This window comes from Vicia villosa, linkage group LG6 (assembly GCF_029867415.1).
Source record: "Vicia villosa cultivar HV-30 ecotype Madison, WI linkage group LG6, Vvil1.0, whole genome shotgun sequence".
NCBI classification, from domain to species: domain Eukaryota; kingdom Viridiplantae; phylum Streptophyta; class Magnoliopsida; order Fabales; family Fabaceae; genus Vicia; species Vicia villosa.
The window spans coordinates 149284659-149309271 of record NC_081185.1 but is presented as its reverse complement, the minus strand read 5'-3'; the positions used below and the strand labels follow the sequence as shown (position 1 = coordinate 149309271).

General features: G+C 33.6%; 3 protein-coding genes across 4 annotated transcripts; all 3 read right to left on the bottom strand.

The window, feature by feature from the left end:
- Window positions 1-595: 595 nt before the first annotated feature.
- LOC131610454 (uncharacterized) lies at window positions 596-4364 on the bottom strand. Of its 2 annotated transcripts, none has more exons than XM_058882408.1 (5): window positions 3948-4362; window positions 2627-3101; window positions 1946-2247; window positions 1146-1497; window positions 596-860 (listed from the first exon to the last, which is right to left on the bottom strand). In XM_058882408.1, exons 1-4 carry the CDS (start codon window positions 4242-4244, stop codon window positions 1162-1164), a joined length of 1410 nt encoding a protein of 469 aa, XP_058738391.1. In that variant the 5' UTR covers window positions 4245-4362; the 3' UTR covers window positions 596-860; window positions 1146-1161. The 2 variants fall into 2 exon arrangements, with proteins under 2 accessions (XP_058738391.1, XP_058738392.1); XM_058882409.1 differs by lacking the exon at window positions 596-860 and adding an exon at window positions 867-1029 and having other exon boundaries at window positions 3948-4364.
- Window positions 4365-16819: 12455 nt separating this feature from the next.
- On the bottom strand, window positions 16820-17275 carry LOC131614976 (secreted RxLR effector protein 161-like). The gene has a single exon (XM_058886500.1). It carries the CDS (start codon window positions 17273-17275, stop codon window positions 16820-16822), a length of 456 nt encoding a protein of 151 aa, XP_058742483.1.
- A 3159-nt stretch (window positions 17276-20434) lies between these two features.
- Window positions 20435-21168, bottom strand: LOC131614974 (uncharacterized). Its single transcript, XM_058886499.1, has 2 exons — window positions 20698-21168; window positions 20435-20587 (listed from the first exon to the last, which is right to left on the bottom strand). The coding sequence occupies exons 1-2, from the start codon at window positions 21166-21168 to the stop codon at window positions 20435-20437; spliced, it is 624 nt and encodes a 207-aa protein (XP_058742482.1).
- Between the last annotated feature and the right edge of the window lie 3445 nt (window positions 21169-24613).

The window sequence follows — 24613 nt, the reverse complement described above, 5'->3', positions numbered from 1 at the left end:
TGAGTTCATAACTGAAATTACATTAATATAACTTTAAAATAAGTGATTTAATAAACATACATTTGATTAACAAATATTAGGCAACGAATATTAGGTTAATAGAAAAAGTAGCACTGAAAAACAATTGTCAATTTACATAAACTCTGTTAAAAAATTGGTCTCCTTTGTATATTCAGATAAAAATCCATTCCATAATGAAATGACAAACCTTCCACGTTAATTGTTTGAAGTCAAAATAAACCCCATCTGGACACCATTTTATTCACATCAAATTATATAATCTTATTCATGTCAATGACCAAAGTTGTTGATATAGCATGTCAATAATCCCTCAGACATAACCGGGCTCTGTTATTGAGCGTAAGTCGTGGTTTTCAGGGAATTGACTTGGGAAGTTGGGATTATTAGCAAGATCGATATAAAAATTACTCAAGAATTACAATTGTTTAGAAAAATGTGAATGTCATTTTTTCCACACCACAAAAATCCACAGGAGTGATCAGCATAAAAATGACTCAACAATAACAACTGTATAGAAAAATGTTACTGCCATTTTTCCCATACCTCAAAAATCCACAAGAGAGCTTCAAACATATGGGTTGCAACAAAGCATCAAATTCATACTTCGAAATGGATAATCCCAAACAATAGTACCAAGTTGTCAGTTATGGATAGCAATCAATGCATCACAACTTACAGTTACAGGAGAGTTCTTAATATGACTGAGCAATAATATTCAAAAACAAATTGAACCCATCAACCAGAATGCACGCCCCTTCCCACTCCTAAGATTAATCAACATACTTACTACCTTATGGACTTCTTCCATCCATTTAACACCTACTCGATCAATCTGGACCCTGAAAATTTTATTGAGCAAAATTAAAGCTATGGCTGAAAAAGACACTCAACATCTGTAATATCCACCGTAACAAACTGCAATGTGACCGTTTGTCGCCTATAAATCCTTGAGCTTTACAACATTAAACCCTTTAATGCAACAATATTTACATTATCATGGGATGAGGCCTGAGTAAAATAGAGTAGCATACTTACAGTTGAGGGGAGACCCTCAAGATTTGAATTGAACAATTTCAACAATTAAAAAATTAGGTTTGGTAGACTAGGTCGGTAGAAATACTCACCACTTGATAAAGAGTTTTAATATCGGTTGTAAGCTTTTGCAAAATCTCCACGCCTATGAAATTCCCCAAAATTATCATGAGGCCTGTTAGGATAAGGCTCGGTACTGTTTGAGAACCTGTTCCTTGATTCCAAAGGTATATTGGTTCCACCATAGGGAGGATTGACAGGGGATCTATCATAGTCAGCAAAATTCTGCTGTTTATAACCACGATACCCAGGAGACATTTGTTGGATTGCCTGTTGTTGACGCCTCAGGGCATCAAGCTTAAAAAACTCATCCCATTGTTTTGTGTGTGTGACACTCACCAAAGCAACTTTGTTCATGTACTTCTCCCTCAAATCTTTAATAGCCTTTGTGCAATAATCAAAATATTATAATTACAAAATATGATAATAAACAACCAAAACTGAAATATTTTATAGTTCAGGTAAACTTCCGATCATACTTGTAAATAAAAACCAGAAAAAGTTGGGATGCAAACTCAGTCACTAGAAAACACAAAGTTCTGAATAATTATAACTACAAGCCCTTAGTCTGTCATTAATTTCACAACCAAGAGTTTGACATTGACAGTGCAATCTGATGTTAGACTGTAATACAACACTTCGCAACCAATACTGTAACTGATAATAGAAAACCAACAAAGAGATAATGAATCTACTTTGGTTGGACTAAATGCTTAATAAGACAAAGATTTTCTTAAATTATAAAAATATTCAACGAGATGCTGTGTGCAAGAACAAAAGACTGTTGATTAGGACTCGATATGTGCACAAACAAACTATCCAGTGAACTCACCTCACGGTGTTTGAAGTTTTCTTCATCTTCTTCTCTGTCACGGATTTTCATTAGCTCCATTGCCTCCTTTTTATACTCCAACTCTAATTCTTCAAGAGTCTTAGGTGAAGCGTTGTGGTCAAACTGTTGACCAGGTTGGATACCAGACTCTCTCCTATGAGAATCCCAACCATCATTCCTGAAAGTGCTCATGTTATGATTTCGCCCATCAAATGAATTATAAGAATTTCCTGCATGCGGGGCTGCTTGTCTTGGAGATCTTGACCGGCTTGAATGACTTCTAGGTCCACTATTCCCATAAGCTTCATGAAATGAAGAGTATGTTAAAGCACTTGAATCAGGATGCGAACATAGATGATTTTCTTTAACTCAACAAATTGCACTTGATTCAAGATACTAACATAGCTTTAGTTCAAAAAGTATCTTTATAATCTCATACTGAAACCATTGGGGCCAATCCTTTCAGTAAATACTCTTCAGGACGGAGATAATGCTTGAAGTCTAAGAACTTACCTCTTGCTGCAAGTAAATGACAAGTCAGAGCAACAACATTAAGATGCAGGCACTTTGAGGAATAAATTCCACACAAAAACACAATTACATAACTAATTCTTACAAGCTACAAACATGAAATTACCAGCTTTCTAACAGTGGCATAAAGATATCCTAAGCTATCCCTACCTTGTGGAGAATCTCTTGAAAACTTTTGACTATCCTCTCGAACACGGTCATCAACAGCCCTCTCTTGCCTGCCAAACCTCTGCTGAAACTGGGGTGCAGTCCGTGGTGTAGAATGGGATCTCTGAGGCTCAGAACGCTGAAACCGGGCATTGACAGGACTTCTCTGAGGTGGTGGTGACCTTGATCGCTGAGGCGGCGGTGACCTTGATCGGTTCATGTGAGAACTAGAAGATCCTTTTTGTTCACCTTCCTCTCTTATCTTATGCACAGCATCAACTCCTTTAGCCATAACTAACCTATCCTTACTGCTAACAATAATGAATTTCTCGTCCATCTTAATTTTGCAGCCAATATCCCTTTCAATCTTAGTTATAACTTTCTCAGTGAAAAGTGCTCTTACATTTTTGTCTCTTGCAGGTATCCTTTGAAATAATTCTTGAGACTTATGATTTGCTCCAAGAGTAGACGGACATCCCTAAATTGTCAAGTACAATAATAGCATTTAACTAAAATGGCAATGACAAAATATCTTAATCAACTAAGGCCTGTTTGGATAAACAATCCAATCAAGCGTGCATATCTTACTCAAGGGTAGATAGACAAGCCTAACTTGTCAAGAGCAATAGCATCATTCAACTAAAACGGTGAAGCCAAAATACATTTAGAGTATTTTTTATTCTATGGCAGAAAATTTTGATTTTGAGTAAATTGATTATGTAAAATTGATTTTGGTTAAAAGTGAGTTGAATGTAAATTTGGATAACTTTATGCAAAATTGAGTTGAACAGTAAATTTCAATGCAAAAATCAAGTTTAAACTCAAAAGCTACAAATTCTAGTTTAAGTAGAATCAATTATGAAAGCATAATCAATTCTACTTTAGAAGAACCAAACACTTCAAAATCATTCCAAAATCAATTCTATACCTCTAGAATTGTGTTTGGCTCTTCCAGAAGCTAAACTAAGCATACACTTAACCAACTAAGGCCCTATTTTGATAAACAGTTTAATTAAGTGTGTCTATCACATTAGTGCTTATTTCTAAAGCTATTTTCACATAAGTTATAAGCTATACTGAAAACTTAATCAGAATAAGCTGAAAACAGCTCATAGACATGTCATAAACTATTTCTATAGGCTCACCTAACAGGTCTCTGAAGTGCTTATAATAGATAAGCTCAAATAATTCAATAGTCAATACAAATACACCCTAACCGAGTGAAATGAAACATATCAATGATATAAGTGCTTAACTAAGTTGTTCATCCAAACAGAGCCTAAAAACAACACTGCATATTACAAATCACAGAGATTAATCATACCTGAGTGAAATGACCTGATTCACCACAGAGTTTACAAATCATCTCTTCTTCTTTTCTCTTCTTCCAATTTCTCTCAGTAGCTTTCGATTTAGCTTCCCAGACCTTAGCATCACGGCTGATGAAACCAGTTGGGATAGCATTAGGGTCACGAACTTCATCCTCTTCGTCAGAACCAGCATTGGACCTTTTGTTTGATTTTGCTTTCTCTTGAGCAGATCCAGATCCTAGGGGACCGGTGTACTCTTTGTAGAGATCGCGAAAATCGTCATCGTTGTCTGGATCGGGGATATTGGCCATAGATGGATGCGCTCTCTGGTAGAGAAGTGGAACACGCGAACAGAAGATGAAGAACAGAAACGAAGATAGATAGAAATGGTGTTGTGGCTGCCAGAGATTTAGGGTTTTTTTTTTTTGGATTTGGGCTGGTTTTATTTTATTTGTTTACTGGGCTTTATGTTAGCTCACAATTGATGTTAGAGGAAAATTGCCTAAACCTATGAGAGGATCGCTTCTCACACTTTCAAACAATCCAAAAATATACAACCATCACTTATTACACAAATTACACAAGAGATCACAACCTTGATCTTATTCTTCTTTTTTTTCAATGGTATTTCCATTGTTTTTCTTTTTTTTTTTTTTTTTTGAGCAAGAATACATTAACCGGAGAACTAAGGGTTCTCCAACTTTGTTACACAGGAAACGGAATAAAACCGTCAAAATACGATATTACAAAACCAATTACAATTACGACATACAAGACACCGGGTCCTTGACAAAATCGTAAAAACAACATTTGGGATGAGCAATATCGCCTATAGAGGACCATCTCCATATCAAGATCTTGATATTCCAAATCATATTATTAACATTCCACGCCTCATTCCTAAAGCAAAAACCATTTCTTGTCAACCAAATAATCCAAGAAGTGGCTAACCAAAACACCCCCAATTTACCTTTTTTAATACCTTTTCTACGGCCCATCGAATACCATTCCATAAAAAAAGGAATACACTCCTCCGAGTTCCAACCCGGAAAACCCACTCACTTAGCAATTTCATTCCAAACATATTTAATCACAACGCATTTGAAGAAAATATGGTCCCTATCTTCCAAATGCAAATCACAAAAAACACACTTTAAATTAGTAGAAGTTAAGTTAATACTTCTATACACCAAAAGATCCTTTGTAGGGAGCCTATTCACAAAAAGCCTCCAACCAAAACTTTTAATTCTAAAAGGAATCTCCATCTTCCAAATCAACTCCAAAGCCTCATCGTGCCTATTAACCGGGCCAAATGGAATGCGCTTTTGAGCATAAAGGGAATAACAAGAAGATACCGTAAATCCTTTCTCCAAATCAAGAGACACACAACAAAATCCTTCCCTTCTTGAATTCCAACAAAACACTCCAAAAGATTGCGCAAAGCCGAGTACTCCAAAGCAATTCCGGGCTCAAGTAACGCCATCCCCGATACACCTAAATCCCCCCACTTCCAAATCCCCTCACACCATCCTCCCATAGCCGCTATCGAAACTTTTTTCAAAGAAGACAACAAAAAATATTCGGAAAAGTCTCCATCAAAACATTATTGTTTAACCACCGCACCTCCCAAAATGGTGTATTGAAACCATTTCCCACTTTGAAACAACAATTAGAAATCAACGGATCGACGGAAGAAAGAGATGAAATAAATGAAGGAAAAAAACCAACCTTTAAAATATCCCGCCACCAAAAGGAAGAAGAAGAACAAACGTGAGCTTCTCCTCCAAAAAGGATATGCAAAGATAAGTCACCGTAACGAACTTTCAATATCTCATACCACAAAGAATTAGAGCCATTAATAATCTTCCATCTCCACTTGTTTAAAAGCGCTAAATTGAAGTTGGAGATATTCTTGATAGCTAAACCCCCCCTTTAAAAATGGTAAAGTCACAACTTTCCAACTAACCCAATGAATTTTCCTTTTTTCCTCCACCCCTCCCCATAAAAAATTGCTTTGGATCTTATTGAATTCATTGACCACTTTAACCGGCATCTTGTAAAAAGACAAAGTGAAGATAGAAAAAGGGCACAAAATAGATTTCAAGAGAGTGATTCTACCTCCAAGATTGAGAAATCGATTCTTCCATCCCGCCAAACGCTTTTTCACCTTCTCCAAAAGCGGATACCAAGAAGAGGCCTTCCTAGGATTTAATCCAATATGAATCCCTAGAAATAAAAAATTACTTTCTTCCATTTTGTAAGAAAGGTAGAAAGCGGCGGCCTCCAAAAAATTATGCGACACATTAATTCCAATCAACTTGCTTTTATGGAAATTAATTCCAAGACCCGACACCAACTCAAAAGCTCTCAACACAATCTTAATCGCTTTCACATGATTCCACGTCCCCTTTCCGACAAACAAAGTGTCATCCGCAAATTGAAGAATATCCGCACTACACCTTCGATTAATGTCAAACACCTCAAAACCCCCTAATTCCACGGATTTTCTAACCAACCGAGCAAGAGCTTCCGTCACCAAAACAAAAAGAAAAGGTGATAAAGGATCACCTTGTCTAAGCCCCCGTTTTACAATAGATTCCTCCGTTAACCACCACCGACATGTTGCTCTTAAAAATTAATAACTCCATCCATTTCCTCTATTTATCTCCAAACCCCATTTTAACCAACAAAAATCGAAGAAAATTCCAAGAAACCTTGTTATAAGCTTTCTCAAAATCAACTTTAAAAAGAAGACAAGAATTACCTTCTTTTGTAGCAAAATCTACAACTTCATTAGCCACAAGGACACCGTCGAGTAATTGCCTTCCCGGAACAAAGGCACTTTGACAATGAGAGACTATCGGATCCAAAACAAGTTTCAACCTTCCCGCCAAATTTTTTGCTATCACCTTGTACATACATCCCACCAAACAAATAGGTCTATAATTTTTTCGTTTTCATTTCTTTTTCACATTTTTTTCTTTTTCTTGTATTTTTCTTTTTTCACCATTTTATTTCTTTTCAAACTCAAGAAACCAACTCATGAACAACCAAACATTTCTCTCCCCGATTTGAATTCAACAAAACATCATAATGTGAATGTTCTCTAACTTTCTAAAGCAAAGGCAAAAATTCAAACCACAATATATGGTTGAGGGTTCAAGAAAACAAGAAACATTAGATTTCTAGGTGATTGTTCGCTCATGCATAAGTTCATAGTCCAACACAAAGAGGAATCTAACAAAAAAGTGCCCAACAGGGTTAACAAATGCTCGCTCACTCACAATGTGTGTTCTTTTTGTTGGGTGGTTATGCTCAAAATCAAACAAAACGCCTTGATCATTTTCATGTCTTAATACAAACAACACAAATACAAGATTAAACATAAGTCAAACGAGTTAAACAAGATTGTTGGTCTCCTGTGCATACGGTAAACAATACAAGATCGATGTTTGAAGGCAAACAACAACAAAAATGATTAATACATACTATTACTATATACTAGTCTAAGAAGCTTCAGTGAAAATGGGATAAAGGAGCCGAGTGAAAAAAATTTCACTAGCCAATTGTAGCAGAGCACGCTTAGCGCGCACAAACCGCACTAAGCGGGCTCAGAAAGACAAGGAAAAATCAGAACAACCTCTGAATCATCCTGTCAAACCTCCACTATACCTATGCTAACTCAACTACAAAATTGTAGAATTTACAAGTGTTGGGGTGCCTCCCAACAAGTGCTTTTTTTACGTAGTTAGCTCGTTGTCTTTATTGTGTCTGAATAGTAACTTCCTTTCGATAAGCCGATGCTCTCGCCTCAAACGCAAACCTAAAGAAAGTGTCTTAACCAAACACCTAAATAAACATTACGGGTATAAATATATACAACACTTGCACGAACATAAAAGAAAACACAAATATACAAACATGTACATACACATTAGTTAATACATATATACAAGTATGAAAATAAACACAACTATAAGCATACTAAAATACCAGGTGAAATTGGAAAAACAAGTTGAGAAGTGAAGATTTGAATTTCAGAACTGGTCAAATTTTAACTTGTGTAGTCAACATTCACCACATTACATATACTAATATGTAACATATACATGTAAAAATATACAAATAAAAATATACAATATATACAGAGCTCAAAATCATAGAAACTATTGCAATGCAATTCAATATCAAAACATCAATCTCCGGCAACAACGCCATTTTGTTGACGCAGTAAAGCGACAAGTAAAAGATTGGAAGTATTCTGAGTTTCATCGTATCCACAAGGATCAGTGCGAGGAAAAAAATATCGTTCAAAATGTTTTGTGTTTCTGATCTTGGGTTTGAATTGAGTTTAAGGTATGGAAAGTAAAATTACGAACAAGAAAATAAATTAAGAGAACTTATCCGGGTTTGAATTTCATTTATTCGTCAAATACTTAAAGTTATTTCTTAATTGTACTCAACATAATTTACTCGTCAATATAATCATGTATCTCTCACATCAATGTCCATTTTTGAAACACCTACGAGATACACCACAACAAAGGTTATGTCTAACGCAAAATTGCGAGAACAACCGTATCACTCTTGTCGGCGATGTCTCGCACAACTCAAACAACACGAAAGCATTAAGCTTTGATACCGACAGTGAATATTGGCTCTAAAACTATCTTTAGAATCTAGAGACTAATAGATATTCATCCTCAATCAAGATTTTTTGTTAGGTATATGTCTATAACAACACAAATCCAAACATAAATCAAAATGATTTAGGAAGATATCAATATTGATTTGTAAAAGAGGTTTTATACAACACCCTGAGCAACAAATATACATACAAAACAAGTATACTAACAAATAAATCCCAATAAGAGAGCATACAAAGAGAAGAGAGAAAATAAACCGACAACTTTCGCGGTGTCAACACGGTTTATTACAAATCCACCTCCAGATCTTCAAGATGCAACCTCCAATGTTGTTTTCTAGCCTCTAAACTCAAAGAATGAAGTTGGTGGAGTTGGGAGTAAAAAGCTACAAAATCATAACCTAAAAAATGATGTAAAAATGAATATATATATATATATATATATATATATATATATATATATATATATATATATATATATATATATATATATATATAAAATCTGAAAATCGCAAGCTTGCTTAGCCCGCTCAATTGCCCGCTTTCGACAGCAATGAGAAAAATTCACCACTTGTTTTTGCCATAACTTTTGAACCGTAACTCCAATATACGCACTGTTTGAAGCGTTGGAAAGCTTATTTAATGTTCTATATAACAATGACATAATATCATTGCTTTAATACCTATAAAAAATGAGATAAAAATCAATCAAGCTTAGTGATATTTACACGATAATGCAACTATACACAATATTTACACGATAACGAAATATAAACATATTTACATAGAAGTTGAGGGTTATTTACTATATTACAATAAAATAAGTCGATAAGTGCCACAAATGAATGCTCAAAATAATGACATTTTGACACTTATCATATATGCATATCTGGACAAACTACATACTTATTAAAAAAACACAGTGGTACTTTTCGGATGGGCATATCAGAAAACATTATTTTTTTTTCATAAAATAATAGGGTTTATTTGGACATGCATCTCCGAAAAGTGCCTTGATGACACAATAAGGTTTTTGAGGTCCAAAGTGATCAAAAACTTGTATAAACAGGGTGTCTCTCATCCCATATTTTCTACAAAACACACCACAATCAGTAAATGAATACATATCTCCACCTTGCATTTGTGTATTTTAATGGTGATAAGTTACCACTTTAATTTGGGGTATGTAAGGACACATCTCTCGTTGATATGATATCTAAATTGAATACTCTTTTGCAATATCCAGATATTAGAGAGTTATCAAACTCGAATATCGTTCACTCTCGTTTAACAACAAAGAGAAGAAACAATTCGTCAATTTCAAACTGAAGACATATGAATATTTAGAGGTTACGTGGAGTACTTTTCGCTGTTACGCAACAAAAGGTCCAATTGAAGTGGATGCGAAAATTGCAAGATTCGTCGAAGATATTATTCACATGCTTCAACATCCTGAACTACTTGTGTATAACGATATGTAATGTTAAATTTATGTTAACAATTATCTGTGCAATGTCGAGTGTTTTAATTTAATTAAGTTATTTTGGTTTGTAGAGCTTTCTCATATTGACTCTATTTTTATTTTGAAGCATCATACCTATTTTTGGATATACATTTCTGAAGTAATGGGGTGTGGTTCACTCGTTTGCATTCAAATATGTGTGAAATGGGTGCGTCCAGAGATGCATCTCCGAACTCCAAGAACATTTTTTGGGTTTTCACCAAGGATTTATGAGAGGCCATAAATGTGGAAAAATAAATTGCCCAGATAGTATTGGTGACAGATATAACTTTTGGATGGATTTTCAATACATTAGTACATTAAAAGCAAAATTACATCATCGATATCAATTATGTCAAGTGCTAACTGGATTAAGGCCGAGGCTCTAATCAAAACACCATTCAACTACTTGAACTGCAAATTTTACTAAACACTCCCAGTTTATTTATTTTTTCCTATATTGGATTAGGCATCGGTGGTAACCACCTCGAGAGTTTCTTGAAAGTCAAAAATATATTTCAACTTTGTATGCCATCTTTTCTAATTCTTGCCATCAATGTGATTAATATAGATTGATAAATGTAAAGTTATGAATTGAGAGTGTTCAAGTGATTTAAAAATCAAGTACTTATAGTTTGAGTTGGATTTATCAAGTGTTATGAAACAACAAAACATACAAACCAATCCAATTGAATCGTTTGAGCTCTCTTCAAAGACCAATGTTCCTCTAAAATCTTCACCGCCAACTTAGAAATATCTTTATTGACATGCTTCTTCAAAATCCCCAACCTCCTTAATCATTCCTCATGATTTTTAACCGTTTAAGTTTCAGCATAAACATTGACAATAGATTTTTTCCCTTAGCGTGTGGCCGTGAATTAAGAAATGACTTAATGCATTTAAACATACATCAAGTAATTTTGAGTCATTTGTAGAACTCATGAGATCATAGAATCATTTCCTTTACGCATTCAATAATCTCTAATGACCTAGATAAATACCCATAGTTAATGGTATTAAATATTTTCTACAATACTCACTACATAGAATGAGAGTGGCTAAAAGAATGAAGGAAAATTAAATCTAATGGTAAAACTTACTTAGTCTGCCTAAAGCTTCCACAACTGACATTATAAATGGACCATGTAGCCTCATTCGTGATTTTAAATGTAGTCTTCATAAAATTAATAAGGAGAGTGATAAAGCCCTCATCAATGAGATCCTACATATCAAATAATCAATGAACGGGTTTATAGTTTAGAGTATAATTTTCAACAAAAATATCAAAGTTATACTTGTAAGCAAATAATTTCTATTATGAAACTAAGTCATTTATAAATAAAGCGGTGTCAAATCATATTTTACCTGAAATGGGCTCTCATTCCAGCTGTGATGTTTCCAATTGTCCAACAAGCTTCTTTGAGGATCAATTTGTTACTTTGCTTAAGTAGCCACTTAAGACTAACGAGAGCTCTATTGTTGATTACAATCTATAAAACACGTGGAAATTTTAACAATATGTGATAAAAGATCTGTGAAAAAATAGGGCTCTAGTTTCCCACACTAGGCCAACTTGATTGTATGCTCTAATGGCCTAGTGAAGCTTCCCACACTAGGCCAAATTTCCTACAATCTTTAAAGCATACAAAGCAAGTTGGCTATTTTTCGGACCATACATGTAATAATAAAATTCAATCAATTAGTCAGTCAACCAAAGAGTGGTTTTACTAAAAACGGTAATAATGTACTTACAAAAGAAATTATAGAATTCACAAGCACACATCTTCTTCAACAATGGCATTGTATAATTCACTTGAATGGTCAAGGAAACTGAGAATTCAAAGAGCGGTTAGTAGAGCTCCTTCATCATACATATCTCCATCTGCCACCAAGCATAGTTCCTAAAGGAAAGGCAATACATGAGGTATGTGATGAAGAAAAAATTAAGAGAAGAGAATGAAATTGATAATAAAAAATGGCCAAATTAATTATCAGCACTTTGTGCAAAATTTCCAAACCTGATCATTAAATAATGTTGGAATATTTTCACTATCTTTCGTACTATCCATTTTGTAACCATCAAGATGTGTTTTTTTTTATGTCTTCAACATATACATCAATGGTGCGAGTGCACCATATTCAAAATTAAGGTCTCTTTTCTCTAGAGAATCACAAGCAATATTTCCAAAAGCCCATGTTGCCTTTTTAATTTAAAAAGGCAACTTTAATACCGAACTCTTATACCATGTACAAAAAACCAAGTTCCACATTTAAATTAAATCACATAAATAAACTTGTTCTCTAAAACTTGTTCATAGAGGCAGAAGAGCGCAAGTTACATGTAAGTTGGAAAATTTACCACGCTACGCTTCTTCCTGCTATATTCAAATTATGTTTCATACACGCTATAAGATATATGAATATACAACCATTCTACCCTACTTTAAATATATCAACCAAAATGCACATACATCATTTATATATGTCACCATCTATTACTTCAAAATTCTCACAAGTGCAGGAAAGACTTTTTACATCGGGCGAAAAGCACATGTGAAAAAGCAAATGTGAAATTTTTTCAAGTAAATAACAACTAAATTGATTCATTAATTTTTTTTAATTAAATGATCACACTCACTCTTTCTCACTTTTGTTTTACACCTCAACTTGGTTGGCAACACCAACACCAAATCTTTCATTACTCACGAACAAACAACTACACCAAAATTAAGAAATACACTAAAATTGTAAAAAGACACGAAACTTTTATTCAATTAGTTTATATTAGTAGTATTTTTCACCATAAAATATATTTCACTTAAAAAAATTCTTTTTTAAATTAATCCCCTCACGCAAATTACAATATCAACGAATAATAGAAGAACTAAAAAACTTACGAAATTTGTAGTATTATAACAAATATGAGCTATAGCTTTCCTCCATTCCTAGTATCAACAAATATCCAATACACAATTAACATTCAAGTTCGTAAAAACTGAAAGAAAAACACTGATTACAAAAACGTACACGAACAAGAAAAACACCTTTTTGCCAGGTTTGAAGAAAAACCTATAAAAATTGAAACTTTGAAATCCAAACAAAAATTTTCATTTGGGCTTCTTGCAAAATCCCAAATTATTTCATTAAGTGACTCACATCATATAGAAGACCCAGAGTTAGAATCTTTGAAAAAAAACATTTGAACCCCAAAAAGAATAAAAGAAGCATAACAAAAATGAATAAAATGCAATCAAAATTTGGACGATGATTGAAGAAAACACAAACCTCTGGGTTGTTATTAAGGATCTAAAGTGTTGTTATCTTACCGGTGATCAGAAGAGTGATGGCCAACAAAACGTCTGTAGGCTTGATGGTCCAACGGAGGAGGGGTTTTACCTGCAAACACTCTGATGCTCAAGTAAGTATTAATGGAGAGGTAGTGAGGTTTTGAATGGAATGCCAAACCCTCGTGTATAAGAGTGTATTTATCGTGAGTCCACAACGCCAGGCCAACGGTCTCCATTATGGGCTGAAAGTCCAAGCCCATAAAGGATAACTGCTAGGATTTCCACATGAAAATGAGGATGAGCAGCACGTGCTCATCATCCTAGATCAATTGCTCTGTGGTTTCCTGAGGTGTGGGTGGATTTATCCGTTACAAAATGCAAAACCGTTTCGCTAGACGCGCGAAATATGGGAAGGCAGTTGATGATTTGTCCTCGGGTGAGGAACACGAGGGGAACGTGTTCTCTACTAGCCCTAACAGATTGGCCTAATGTGTTAGGCCATCCTCGATGAGGACCTGGATTGAGTCGTGCCCGACGGTGGGCCAGCCACAAGCCCAGTCTTAAACACTAGTGATTTGTGCTCAACCAATGTCAACGCTTTTTCTAGAATCAAAACTGCGGATTGAAGTTGTTCAACCTCTGGCAAAGCTTTGTCTACAATTCTCATACCTTTATAATGGTATGGAGTTTATGAATTGTTATGATGGTTTTACCAATATACTATGATTCATTATTCATCTTTTATTTAATTGTTATTCTTTGAAACATCTAGGATGTTACCGCATAGCCACACAAACATATATATATATATATATATATATATATATATATATATATATATATATATATATATATATATATATATATATATATATATATATATATATATATATATATATATATATATATATATATATATATATATATATATATATATATATATATATATATATATATATATATATATATATGATTTAAAATGGACAAAGAAGAAAATAAGGGTGTTTCTATCATTGTAAAAGGAGGAACAATGGTATAGACAAGTGGTTGAAGCTTCAAATTTCACAACATTTTTATCTCCTCTAAGAAGCCTGATTATTATGGAACAATGATTATTTTCTCAATTTACAACATTTGTATCTCCTTCACGGAGCTTGATTATTATTGAATGATGACTATTTTCTTAATTTACAACACAAATTTACAAATAATATACATGAAAAAAGTCACAAGTTAGCAGCATTTTCTTAATTTACAACACAAATTTATAAATTAGCAGCATTTTAATAAAAAATTTGGATGATTGATTTAAAGGTGATAGCAGTGTGTTGTTATATTTTTTTTATAGATATTTTTAACAAGGGTTAAATATACAAATCCCCCCTGTAATATTAGGGAGATTCACGCTTCAGCCCTTTTACAGCGAGATTCACGCTTCAGCCCTTTGTAAAAGATTTTTTTGAAACTCCCTTCGTAATACCTTAATTCTCTGGCAATCCAACTGGATTTTTATTTTATTTTTTATTAAAATTTTTAAAGTTGGGTTGGAATTCCTAATTTTTTTATAGATTATATATATTTTTTCTTTTTTTATGTCAATCTTTTTACTTTTTTGTATTTATTTATTTTCTACGTTTTCTCTTTAATTATTTTTATTAATATTTTTTAGAAATTATTTTTTTAAATATCAAAATATTACAACTGGGCCTTAGATTGGTTTTGATACAAGAGCAGCCCACTTACTAAGACACTAATTTCAATTCACAAGCCCAATGTTTAATTTGTTTATAAATAATTCTAATTCTATATCAACCAATGTGGGATTGGAAAATTCTTAGGTGGACACGGACCTAAGAAATTGTTTTACACACAACCAATCAGATAATTTTAATTAATTAAAAAATAAATTAAAAATTTTCTCTCTCCTTCATAATTTCAACCACCCCATGAATCCAATTAAAAACAAAATTAAAATAAAAATAAATTAAAAATTACTCTCTTCTTATTGGTTGTGCCTAAAAATATGGATTTATGTCCGTGTCCATGCAAGAATTCCTTTGTGGGACTATGAAGTGCAGTAGTTGTTTCATTTTGGTTATGCAGTTTCCTATATTATATTCTGTAGATGCATCACCTTTTTCAATCATTATGTAGATGTCACGGTACATTTGAATGCTCTCATGGGCGTGCAAAAACCGAAAGAATCAACCAAGGAAAATAACTACATGGTGGTAATGCATGACAATACTTCTATAATACTATCACGACAACAATAACTCAATTTTAACTCCATAAGGAGAGGTTTGCTCCAATGTTGTGCATGTTGCAGTGATGGTCGCCTGAGAGGAGGTTGCAAAAATTTTTAAATTAATTTCAACTCGTTTTGACTTGATGTCTACATGCATTTCTTCAGCATTAACCTTTTCGTCTTGTCGTAACTCTTTAGCTCGTTTCTACATTCATTCCATCTCGTTTTGACTTGTCATAATCTATTGCCTATTAAGCTTTTGTTTTGAACTACAACCATAATCTACTACGTCTCCCATAATCCCGTGAAATACTAGCAAATGTTTTTCACATGTTGTAAATGTTCCTGTTAAAATATCTAGAAAATGTTGTGAAAGTAGATATGGTAACTTATTTTAGCGCTGGTCACAACATAACATATGTTAGTTGAAGGATTCAATTGCCAAATTAATTACTTAGTTTTTGTTTAGAATACTGAATACAAAGAGATAAAAGAAACTGGTAGTATATAATTTCTCGTAAAACGATTGGTGTGTCATTTACATATACCACGAAGTGGTATTTATAGTGTTGAGATCTCATCATTTGTTGTGCTTGTTACTGTGCCAAGTTTGAAAACTATTCATTGGTATTTCAAAATAGTAGTAATAATGATTACTCATTATTATAACACTCCCCCTTTTTGAAATATTTGCCGCAGTGCTCCATTGAAGTTTTGTTGAGACGGATCCTATGGAAACATAAGTTGTCTCGTTAAAAACCTTATTAGGAAAAACCCATTGGGATAAAAACCTTAATAAGGGAAAAAGAGTACAACATTATGCTCCCCCTCAACAGAACGCATATAAGTCCTTTTTAAAGATCTCGAAGGTGACGCATTCCAATATTTTGTACATGCTTCTTGAAAATTGATGTAGGAAGTGCCTTTGTAAAGAGATCTACCACGTTATCACTTGAACGAATATACTGAATATCAACCTCTTTGTTTCTTTCCAATTCTTGTGTGAATGAGAAAAACTTCGGAGGGATATGCTTGGTTCTGTCACTTTTTATGTAACCTTCTTTAATCTGGGTAACACATGCCGCATTGTTTTCATACAAAATTGTTGGATTATTATCAATTGGTAAACTAGACGCTCCTTGGATATGTCGAGTTACCGATCGTAACCATTTACACTCTTTGCTTCCTTCATGAAGGGCAATTACTTATGTATGATTTGAAGAAGTTGCTACAAGAGTTTGCTTTTGAGATCTCCATGATATTGCAGTGTTGCCATATGTGAATATATATCCAGTTTGTGATTTAGCATTATGTGGGTCTGACAAATATCCTGCATCTGCATAACCAAGCAAAACTGGTTTTGTATTGTTAGAATAAAATAAACCAAGATCAGATGTACCTCGAAGATATCGAAATATATGCTTTATTCCTTTCCAATGTCTTTTAGTAGGGCATGAACTAAATCTTGCTAGTAAATTCACTGCAAAAGTTATATCGGGTCTTGTATAGTTAGCAAGGTACATGAGTGCCCCAATGGCACTGAGGTATGGAACTTCTGTGCCAAGATCCTCTTCGTTAGTTTCCTTAGGCCTAAAAGGATCCTTTTCAATATTAAGAGTTCTACCCATCATTGGACTACTCAAAGGATTTGCCTTGTCCATGTTGAACCTTCTCAATACCCTTTTTGTATAATGTGATGGTGTACTAATATACCATTTTTAGTATACTCAATCTGTAAACCAAGGCAGAATCTGGTTTTTCCCAAATCTTTCATTTCAAATTCTTTCTTTAAATAATTTCTTGCTTCTCTGATTTCTTTATTAGTCCCAATGATATTTAAATCATCAACATAAACAACAATTATTACAAATCCGGATATTATTTTTCTAATAAAAACACAAGGACAAATAGGATTATTCTCATAGCCTTCTTTAAGTAAATATTCACTTAGTCTATTGTACCACATGCGTCCGGATTGTTTTAACCCATACAATGACCTCTACAACTTAATTGCATACATTTCTCTAGGTTTTAATGTCTCATGCATTATCCTTCTGGGATTGTCATGTATATATCAGTATCAAGTGATCCATATAAATAAGCAGTAACAACATCCATAAGATACATATCAAGATTGTTAAATACTGATAAACCAATTAAATAACGAAAAGTAATGGCATCCATAACAGGAGAATATGTTACCTCATAATCAATTTTTGGTCTTTGGTAAAAACCTTGTGCAACGAGACGAGCTTTGTATTTGACAATCTCATTTTTCTCATTTCGTTTTCTTACAAAAACCCATTTATACCCAACAGATTTCACACCTTTAGGTATAGCCACAATAGAGCCAAATACTTTTCGATTATTGAGAGAATTTAACTCAATATCTATAGCATCTTTCCATTTTTTCCAGTCATGTCTATTTTGACATTCATTCATAGTTCGTGGTTCTGGATCATCATTAATAATTTCACATGCAATGGAAAATGAAAATATTTCATCTATATTCATACATTTTTGGTTCCACAAATTTCCCGTATCAACATAATTAATTGAAATCTCAAGATCATTCTTATTTCTAGTTTCACTATCAATGATCTCATTTTCATCATCTCGTGCTTCTTCGAGAGCACGCTTTTCAATTTTGGACTTATCATTATCTAGTGTCTTTTCAATATCACTTTCAATCATATTCAACCTTTCTATTCCCTTTCTTTTTCGGGGATTTTTGTCTTTGGATCCCATAGGTCGGCCACGTTTCAAGTGTGCCTTAGATGTACTTGCTTCATCTTTTTGATTTGAAATCTCAATCCTAGCTGGGACACTTATAGTCGGTACATGTGACTTTGTTACTCTTTTCAAATCAGTAAATGAATTTGGCAATTCATTTGCTAAATCTTGTAAGTGAACTATTTTCTTTACATTTTCTTCCCACTATCTATTATATGGGTCCAAATGTAATAAATGAGGTACATGCCATGTGATGTCATTTTCTAATTTTTTACTCTCCCCCTAGAGTTGGAAATATTGTTTCGTCAAAATGACAATCAGCAAATCTTGCCTGAAAAACATCACCTGTTAAAGGTTCAAGATATCTAATAATAGATGGTGATTCATATCCCACATATATACCTAACCTCCTTTGAGGACCCATCCTTGTTCTTTGTGGTGGTGGTATTGGGACATATACTGCACACCCAAAAATCTTTAAATGAGAAATATTTGGTTCTTTTCCAATTGCAAGTTGATAAGGGGTATGTTTATGATCATCACTTGGCCTTAGACGGATGAGTGCTGCAGCATGTAAAATTGCATGACCCCAAACTGTAACTGGTAGTTTAGTTCTCATTATTAATGGTCTAGCAATATATTGAAGACGTTTGATTAATGACTCAGCTAAATCATTTTGTGTATGTACATGAGGAACAGGATGTTCAACAGTAATACCAATTGACATGCAATAATTATTAAATGATTCAGATATAAATTCACCAGCATTGTCAAGTCTAATTTTCTTTATAGTATAATTAGGAAATTGAGCTCTAAGTTTAATTATTTGTGCAAGAAATTTCGCAAATACCATATCACGACTTGACAACAAGCATACATATGACCATCTACTAGAAGCATCAATTAATACCATACAATACCTGAATGGTCCTGACGGTGGATGGATAGGTCCACATATGTCTCCTTGAATTCTTTCAAGAAATGCAGGCGATTTTGTCTGAATCTTTCCTGGTGAATGCTTTGTTATTAGTTTGCCAAGTGAGCAAGCTTCACATGGTTTATCATCTTGTGTAAGTTTTAAACTTTTCAATGGATGACCATGTGTACTTTCAACTATTTTACGCATCATTGTTGAACCAGGGTGACCTAAACGGTCATGCCATAAAATCACAATTTTGGGATCTTCTTTTACTACTAGATTGCATTCAATTTCATGTATATATGTGTAATGTAAACCAGAAGGCAATTTTGGTAGTTTTTCTAAAATTATCTTCTTTCCCAAAACATTAGAAGTAACATTAATGTATTTCATATTACCTTCAGTTGCAGTTTCAGTATCGTATACTTGACGATATATGTCATTAAAACTCAACAAATTTTTCTTTGGTAATATGAACATAGCATTACCTGTTCCTTCAATCAAATCTGCAGGACTTGGGATTGGGTTTATTATACCTTTAGTGGGATTTATTTTAGTAAAATATTTCTTACTTTTGAGGATTGTGTGTGTAGTTCCACTGTCCGGAATACAAATGTTTTTGACATGTTCCATGTATAACCTTCTTAAAATAGACATAAGATTAAATAGAGTAAATTAACGAAATATTTAACATTATTATTTCATGCAAACATAAGATACATCTTAACAACATACAAATGCTTAAGTTGATACATATTTCAAATATAAAACAAGCACACCAAACATTATTCAAATACATATTTTAAATAGTTACTTAATCAGTTTCACCTCCAACAAAGTCAGCAGTTTCAAAATAGGTATTATTGTTTCTGGGTTCAATTTCATTAAAATTCACTTCTTTTCCCTTTTCTTCAACATATGCCATTGGTCTTTTACACAAGTGTTCTAGTGTTCTACACACCTTAGACCAATGGCCTTTCTTTCCGCGTTTGTAGCATATATCTTCATAATTCCTTGAGGGACCTTCTTGGATATACTTACCCTTTCCTTTGCGATTCCAATTATTTTGGTCATATCTGGGGGATCTATAATTATTCATATGACCTCGTCCACGTCCTCTACCATGAAAAAAATTTTGACCATGGAAAATGTTTCGACCATGATATCCTCATTGATTGTGACCATCAAAACGAGCATGACCATTATTACCATCAAAACGAACATGACCACCACGTCTCTTAAGACGATTAAAGCCACCACGCCCACGATTAAAGGTCGTGGCATTAGTTTCAGGATATGGCAGTGTTCCTGTGGGTCGTGCCTGGTGGTTTTTATAAGGAGCTCGTTATTTTGTTCTACCACTAGAAGGGCTGCAACTAAATCAGAATACTCAGTGTATTCCCTCATTCTATATTGTTGTTGCAATAATACCTGAGATGCATGGAAAGTTGAAAAAGTTTTTTCCAACTTTTCTTTTTCAGTTATAGTTTTGCCACAAAATTCTAGCTTTGCTATAATCTGGTGCATAGCAGAATTATATGTAATGACAGTTTTGTAATCTTGGAACCGTAACTTGTTCCCCTGATCCATTAATGAGGGTAACAGGACTTTCTTCTGATGTCCAAATCTTGCTTTAATTTTGTCCCATAAAATCTTGGGATCTTTAGCATTTGAGTATTCTGTTTGTAATCCATCGTCAAGATGGTGCTTTATTATTCTGTTCACTTTTGACTTTTTCTTTTCCATTTCTTCTGGGTCATCTGTTGTTTTTCCAGAATTGTCTCCTTCAAGGATTTTGTTAAGTCCCTCACATGAAAGGTACTCTATTAAATTGTTGTTCCAGGTTATGAAGTTCTCCCCAATTATGCTTAGAATTTTGAATTGATGCTTAAGATTGGACATGATTATATCTATAATTCAGATGAACATAATCAATATTTAAAAACTAAAAGAAATATCAATTTATTCAATCACAAAATTCATGATTACATATTATTTAAAACCTCTACTAACAAAACAAGCTATGATAAGTAATGGTAAGACGAAAATTATTATTAAAGCTACAAAATCATTACCTAATTCTTCATGCATAATAAGACTGAAAATTAAAAAAATGATTACAAAGAGAGTGATGAGCAAAATAAGAAAATCAGCCATTTGAAAAAAAAAATTGTAGGTAGATGTTTTGAGAATGATGTGAAAATTATGAAAGAAGTTGAAGTATTTATAGAGGTAAAAATGGTTGTTATATTACCGTTGGGGAAAAGGAAAAAGAAAAAAGGTTGATTAAAAGAATATTAAACCAAAAATTAAGTCTGTTAAAAAAAACATATGACCATTATAAGTGTTGGAGATAAATATAATCTATAACATATAAGGTAAATGAACACATATGATAAAAATTAGTACATGCGTATGGGGTTTTAGACCTCCACTGAATATTAAAAGAATATTTACATATGGAGTCTCAGACTTCCATTGAATATAAAAGTTAATATCTGCAAATGGGATTATGACCTCCACTGAAATATAAAAGTTAGTGTTTGCATTAGGAGTCTCAAACTTCCATTAAATATAAAAGTTAGTAACTACATATGGGGTTTTTAAACCTTCACTAAACATAAAAGTTAGTAACAACATATGGTGGTTTTTAAACCTCCACTAAATATAAAAATTAGTAACAGCATATGGTGGTTTTTAAACCTCCACTAAATATAAAAGTTAGTAATAGCATATGGTGGTTTTTAAACCTCCACTAAATATAAAAGTTAGTAACAGCATATGGTGGTTTTTAAACCTCCGCTAGTGTAATAAACACTTCTGATAGAAACGATCGTGCTGATAACGTGCTAAGAATACTGAATACAGAGAGATAGAAGAGACTGGTAGTATATAATTTCTCGTAAAACGATTGATGTGTCATTTATATATACCACTAAGTTTGAAGACTATTCATTGGTATTTCAAAATAGTAGTAATAATGATTACTTATTGTGTGCGTGTGTGTGATCTAGCGGTGAAACGCTTGGGCCTTGAGAGTGTGCTCCTCTCAAGGTCTCAGGTTCGAAACCCGCTAGGTTCAAATTGCTTATTAAAAAAATAATAATAATAATAATGATTACTTATTATTATAAGAGTTTTTAGGTATTTTCTCTTTTAACAATATTTATCAAACACATTGAATTAACACACTGGTTTTTAATTTGGCTTAATTGCAACTTTAATCCTCCTATTTTGTCTTTTTCTCGATTTTAGTCCCCCCATTTTTAAAACCACGATTTTGGTCCCCTTTTTAATTTTTAACCTTATATTTTTGACATTGATGATCCTGCTATAAAAAATAAATACTATAGATCTTTATATGGTGTAGTATTTGGCATTAATGTTTTTTATTTATTATATTTGGACTTAGGAGGTGTTTTATTACTGTTTTCTAAATCACTGCCGCATGAATTTGTGATGCATTTTAATTAATGCATGTGATCTCATGTGGCTGCAAGGCTTGTAGAGTATTTTTCTAGAAAACAAATAAAAAAAAAATCATATTACCAACATCGATATTATTTGAAGTTTAGCACTACAACTGACATTTTAATATAGCTATTATAATTTTTATGGAAAATTGGGTAAATTAATTACAAGGAGAAGAAGAAAGAATATAAATGTTTTATTTTCAAAAAGAAAGGTTAAATATTTCTTTGAACGATAGATTATAGTATAAGTGATTGTCGTATTATTTGAATCTATACCATCTTTGAACGATATATCTTCAGATGGTATAACAACCGGTCGATATTAATTTTTCACCCAGGTCTAAATATTTCTTTTCTGCTTTTTGACTGGAATTTATTCCAGATACTACGAATGGTTGTTATACCATCTAAATGTGTAATTTGAATGATACATCATAGTGCAAGTGATTGTCGTATTATTTGAACGGGTTGTTTTATCCTGGAGACGTCGTCGAATCTCGAACTGCGTTGCATAATTACTGGCAGTACGGCGAAACGTCTTAAAGAAAGCGACCTAGTACGCGACTCGTCCCGATAATTTTCTTTGTGGCAATATTTTCAAATACGAAAAACAACAAATTTAAGACGTTCTGTAACTGCCATGGCTACTGGGGAAATTATCCGTACTAATGCGTCCGCTTCTGTGAATGATAAACCATTCAAGTTTGAGGGATCTAATTTCAAACGTCGACAATCAAAGATGAAGTTTTTCTTAACTCTGAAAAAGGTTGCCCACGTTCTGACTGGGGATATCCCTATTGTTCCTTCTGGATCAATCGAGATAACTAATGGTAAGTCAACTGCTGAATCAGACGGAACCTCTAAAAAGGACGGAGTTTCCAAAATGTCTGATGGAGACTCTGCTGCAAAAGAAAAAGCCGCAGCAGATAACTTACAGCTCCGAAAAGAAATTTCCCTATGGCAAGAAAATGATTACCTATGCAAACATCATATTCTGAACAGTCTTGCTGATGACCTGTATGATTACTACAATAATCATAACACTGCTAAACAGGTTTGGGAAGCTCTCCAAAAGAAGTATGACACTGAAGAAACTGGTGCGAAGAAATATGCTGTCAGCCGCTACTTGAACTACAAGATGGTGGATGAAAAATCTGTGGAAGCTCAAAGCCACAAAATTCAGAAAATTTCTCATGAAATAATTACTGAAGGTATGCCCCTTAATGAACAATTTCAAATTGTTGTAATCATTGACAAACTGCCCCCTAGTTGGAAAGATTTCAAAAACGTGCTTCGCCATAAAATAAATGAATTTTCAATTGAGAGTCTGATTACTCGCCTCCGAATTGAAGAGGAAGCTCGAAGACAAGATCAAAAAGATGAAGTCTTAGTTGTTTCTAACAACAAAAAGAGATTCGGTGCGGTTCTGGATCCTACTGGCAAACCATTAAAGAATCAGAACCGCAATGCTGTGAACCGAATTAATAATGGGAATCCCTCTAGGGCCGCATCAGCTTCATTTGCTAGGCAACACCCACCACCTCAAAGAAATGACGATCCGGTTTTCACTTGCTACAATTATGGGAAACCGGGTCATATGGCAAAAAAATGTAAGAGCAGGCCTAAACCTGTTGTTGGCTTAAACGCTCATATTAACATGACTAATGAGCCATTTGTTGCTATGATCAGTGAAATCAACATGGTCGGTGGAAATGATGGTTGGTGGATAGACACTGGTGCCTCTCGCCATGTCTGCTATGATGGTGCTATGTTCAAGACATACACTATTGTTGAAGATAAGAAAGTGTTGTTGGGAGATGCTCACACCACTAATGTTGCTGAAATTGGAGATGTTGAGTTGAATTTCACCTCAG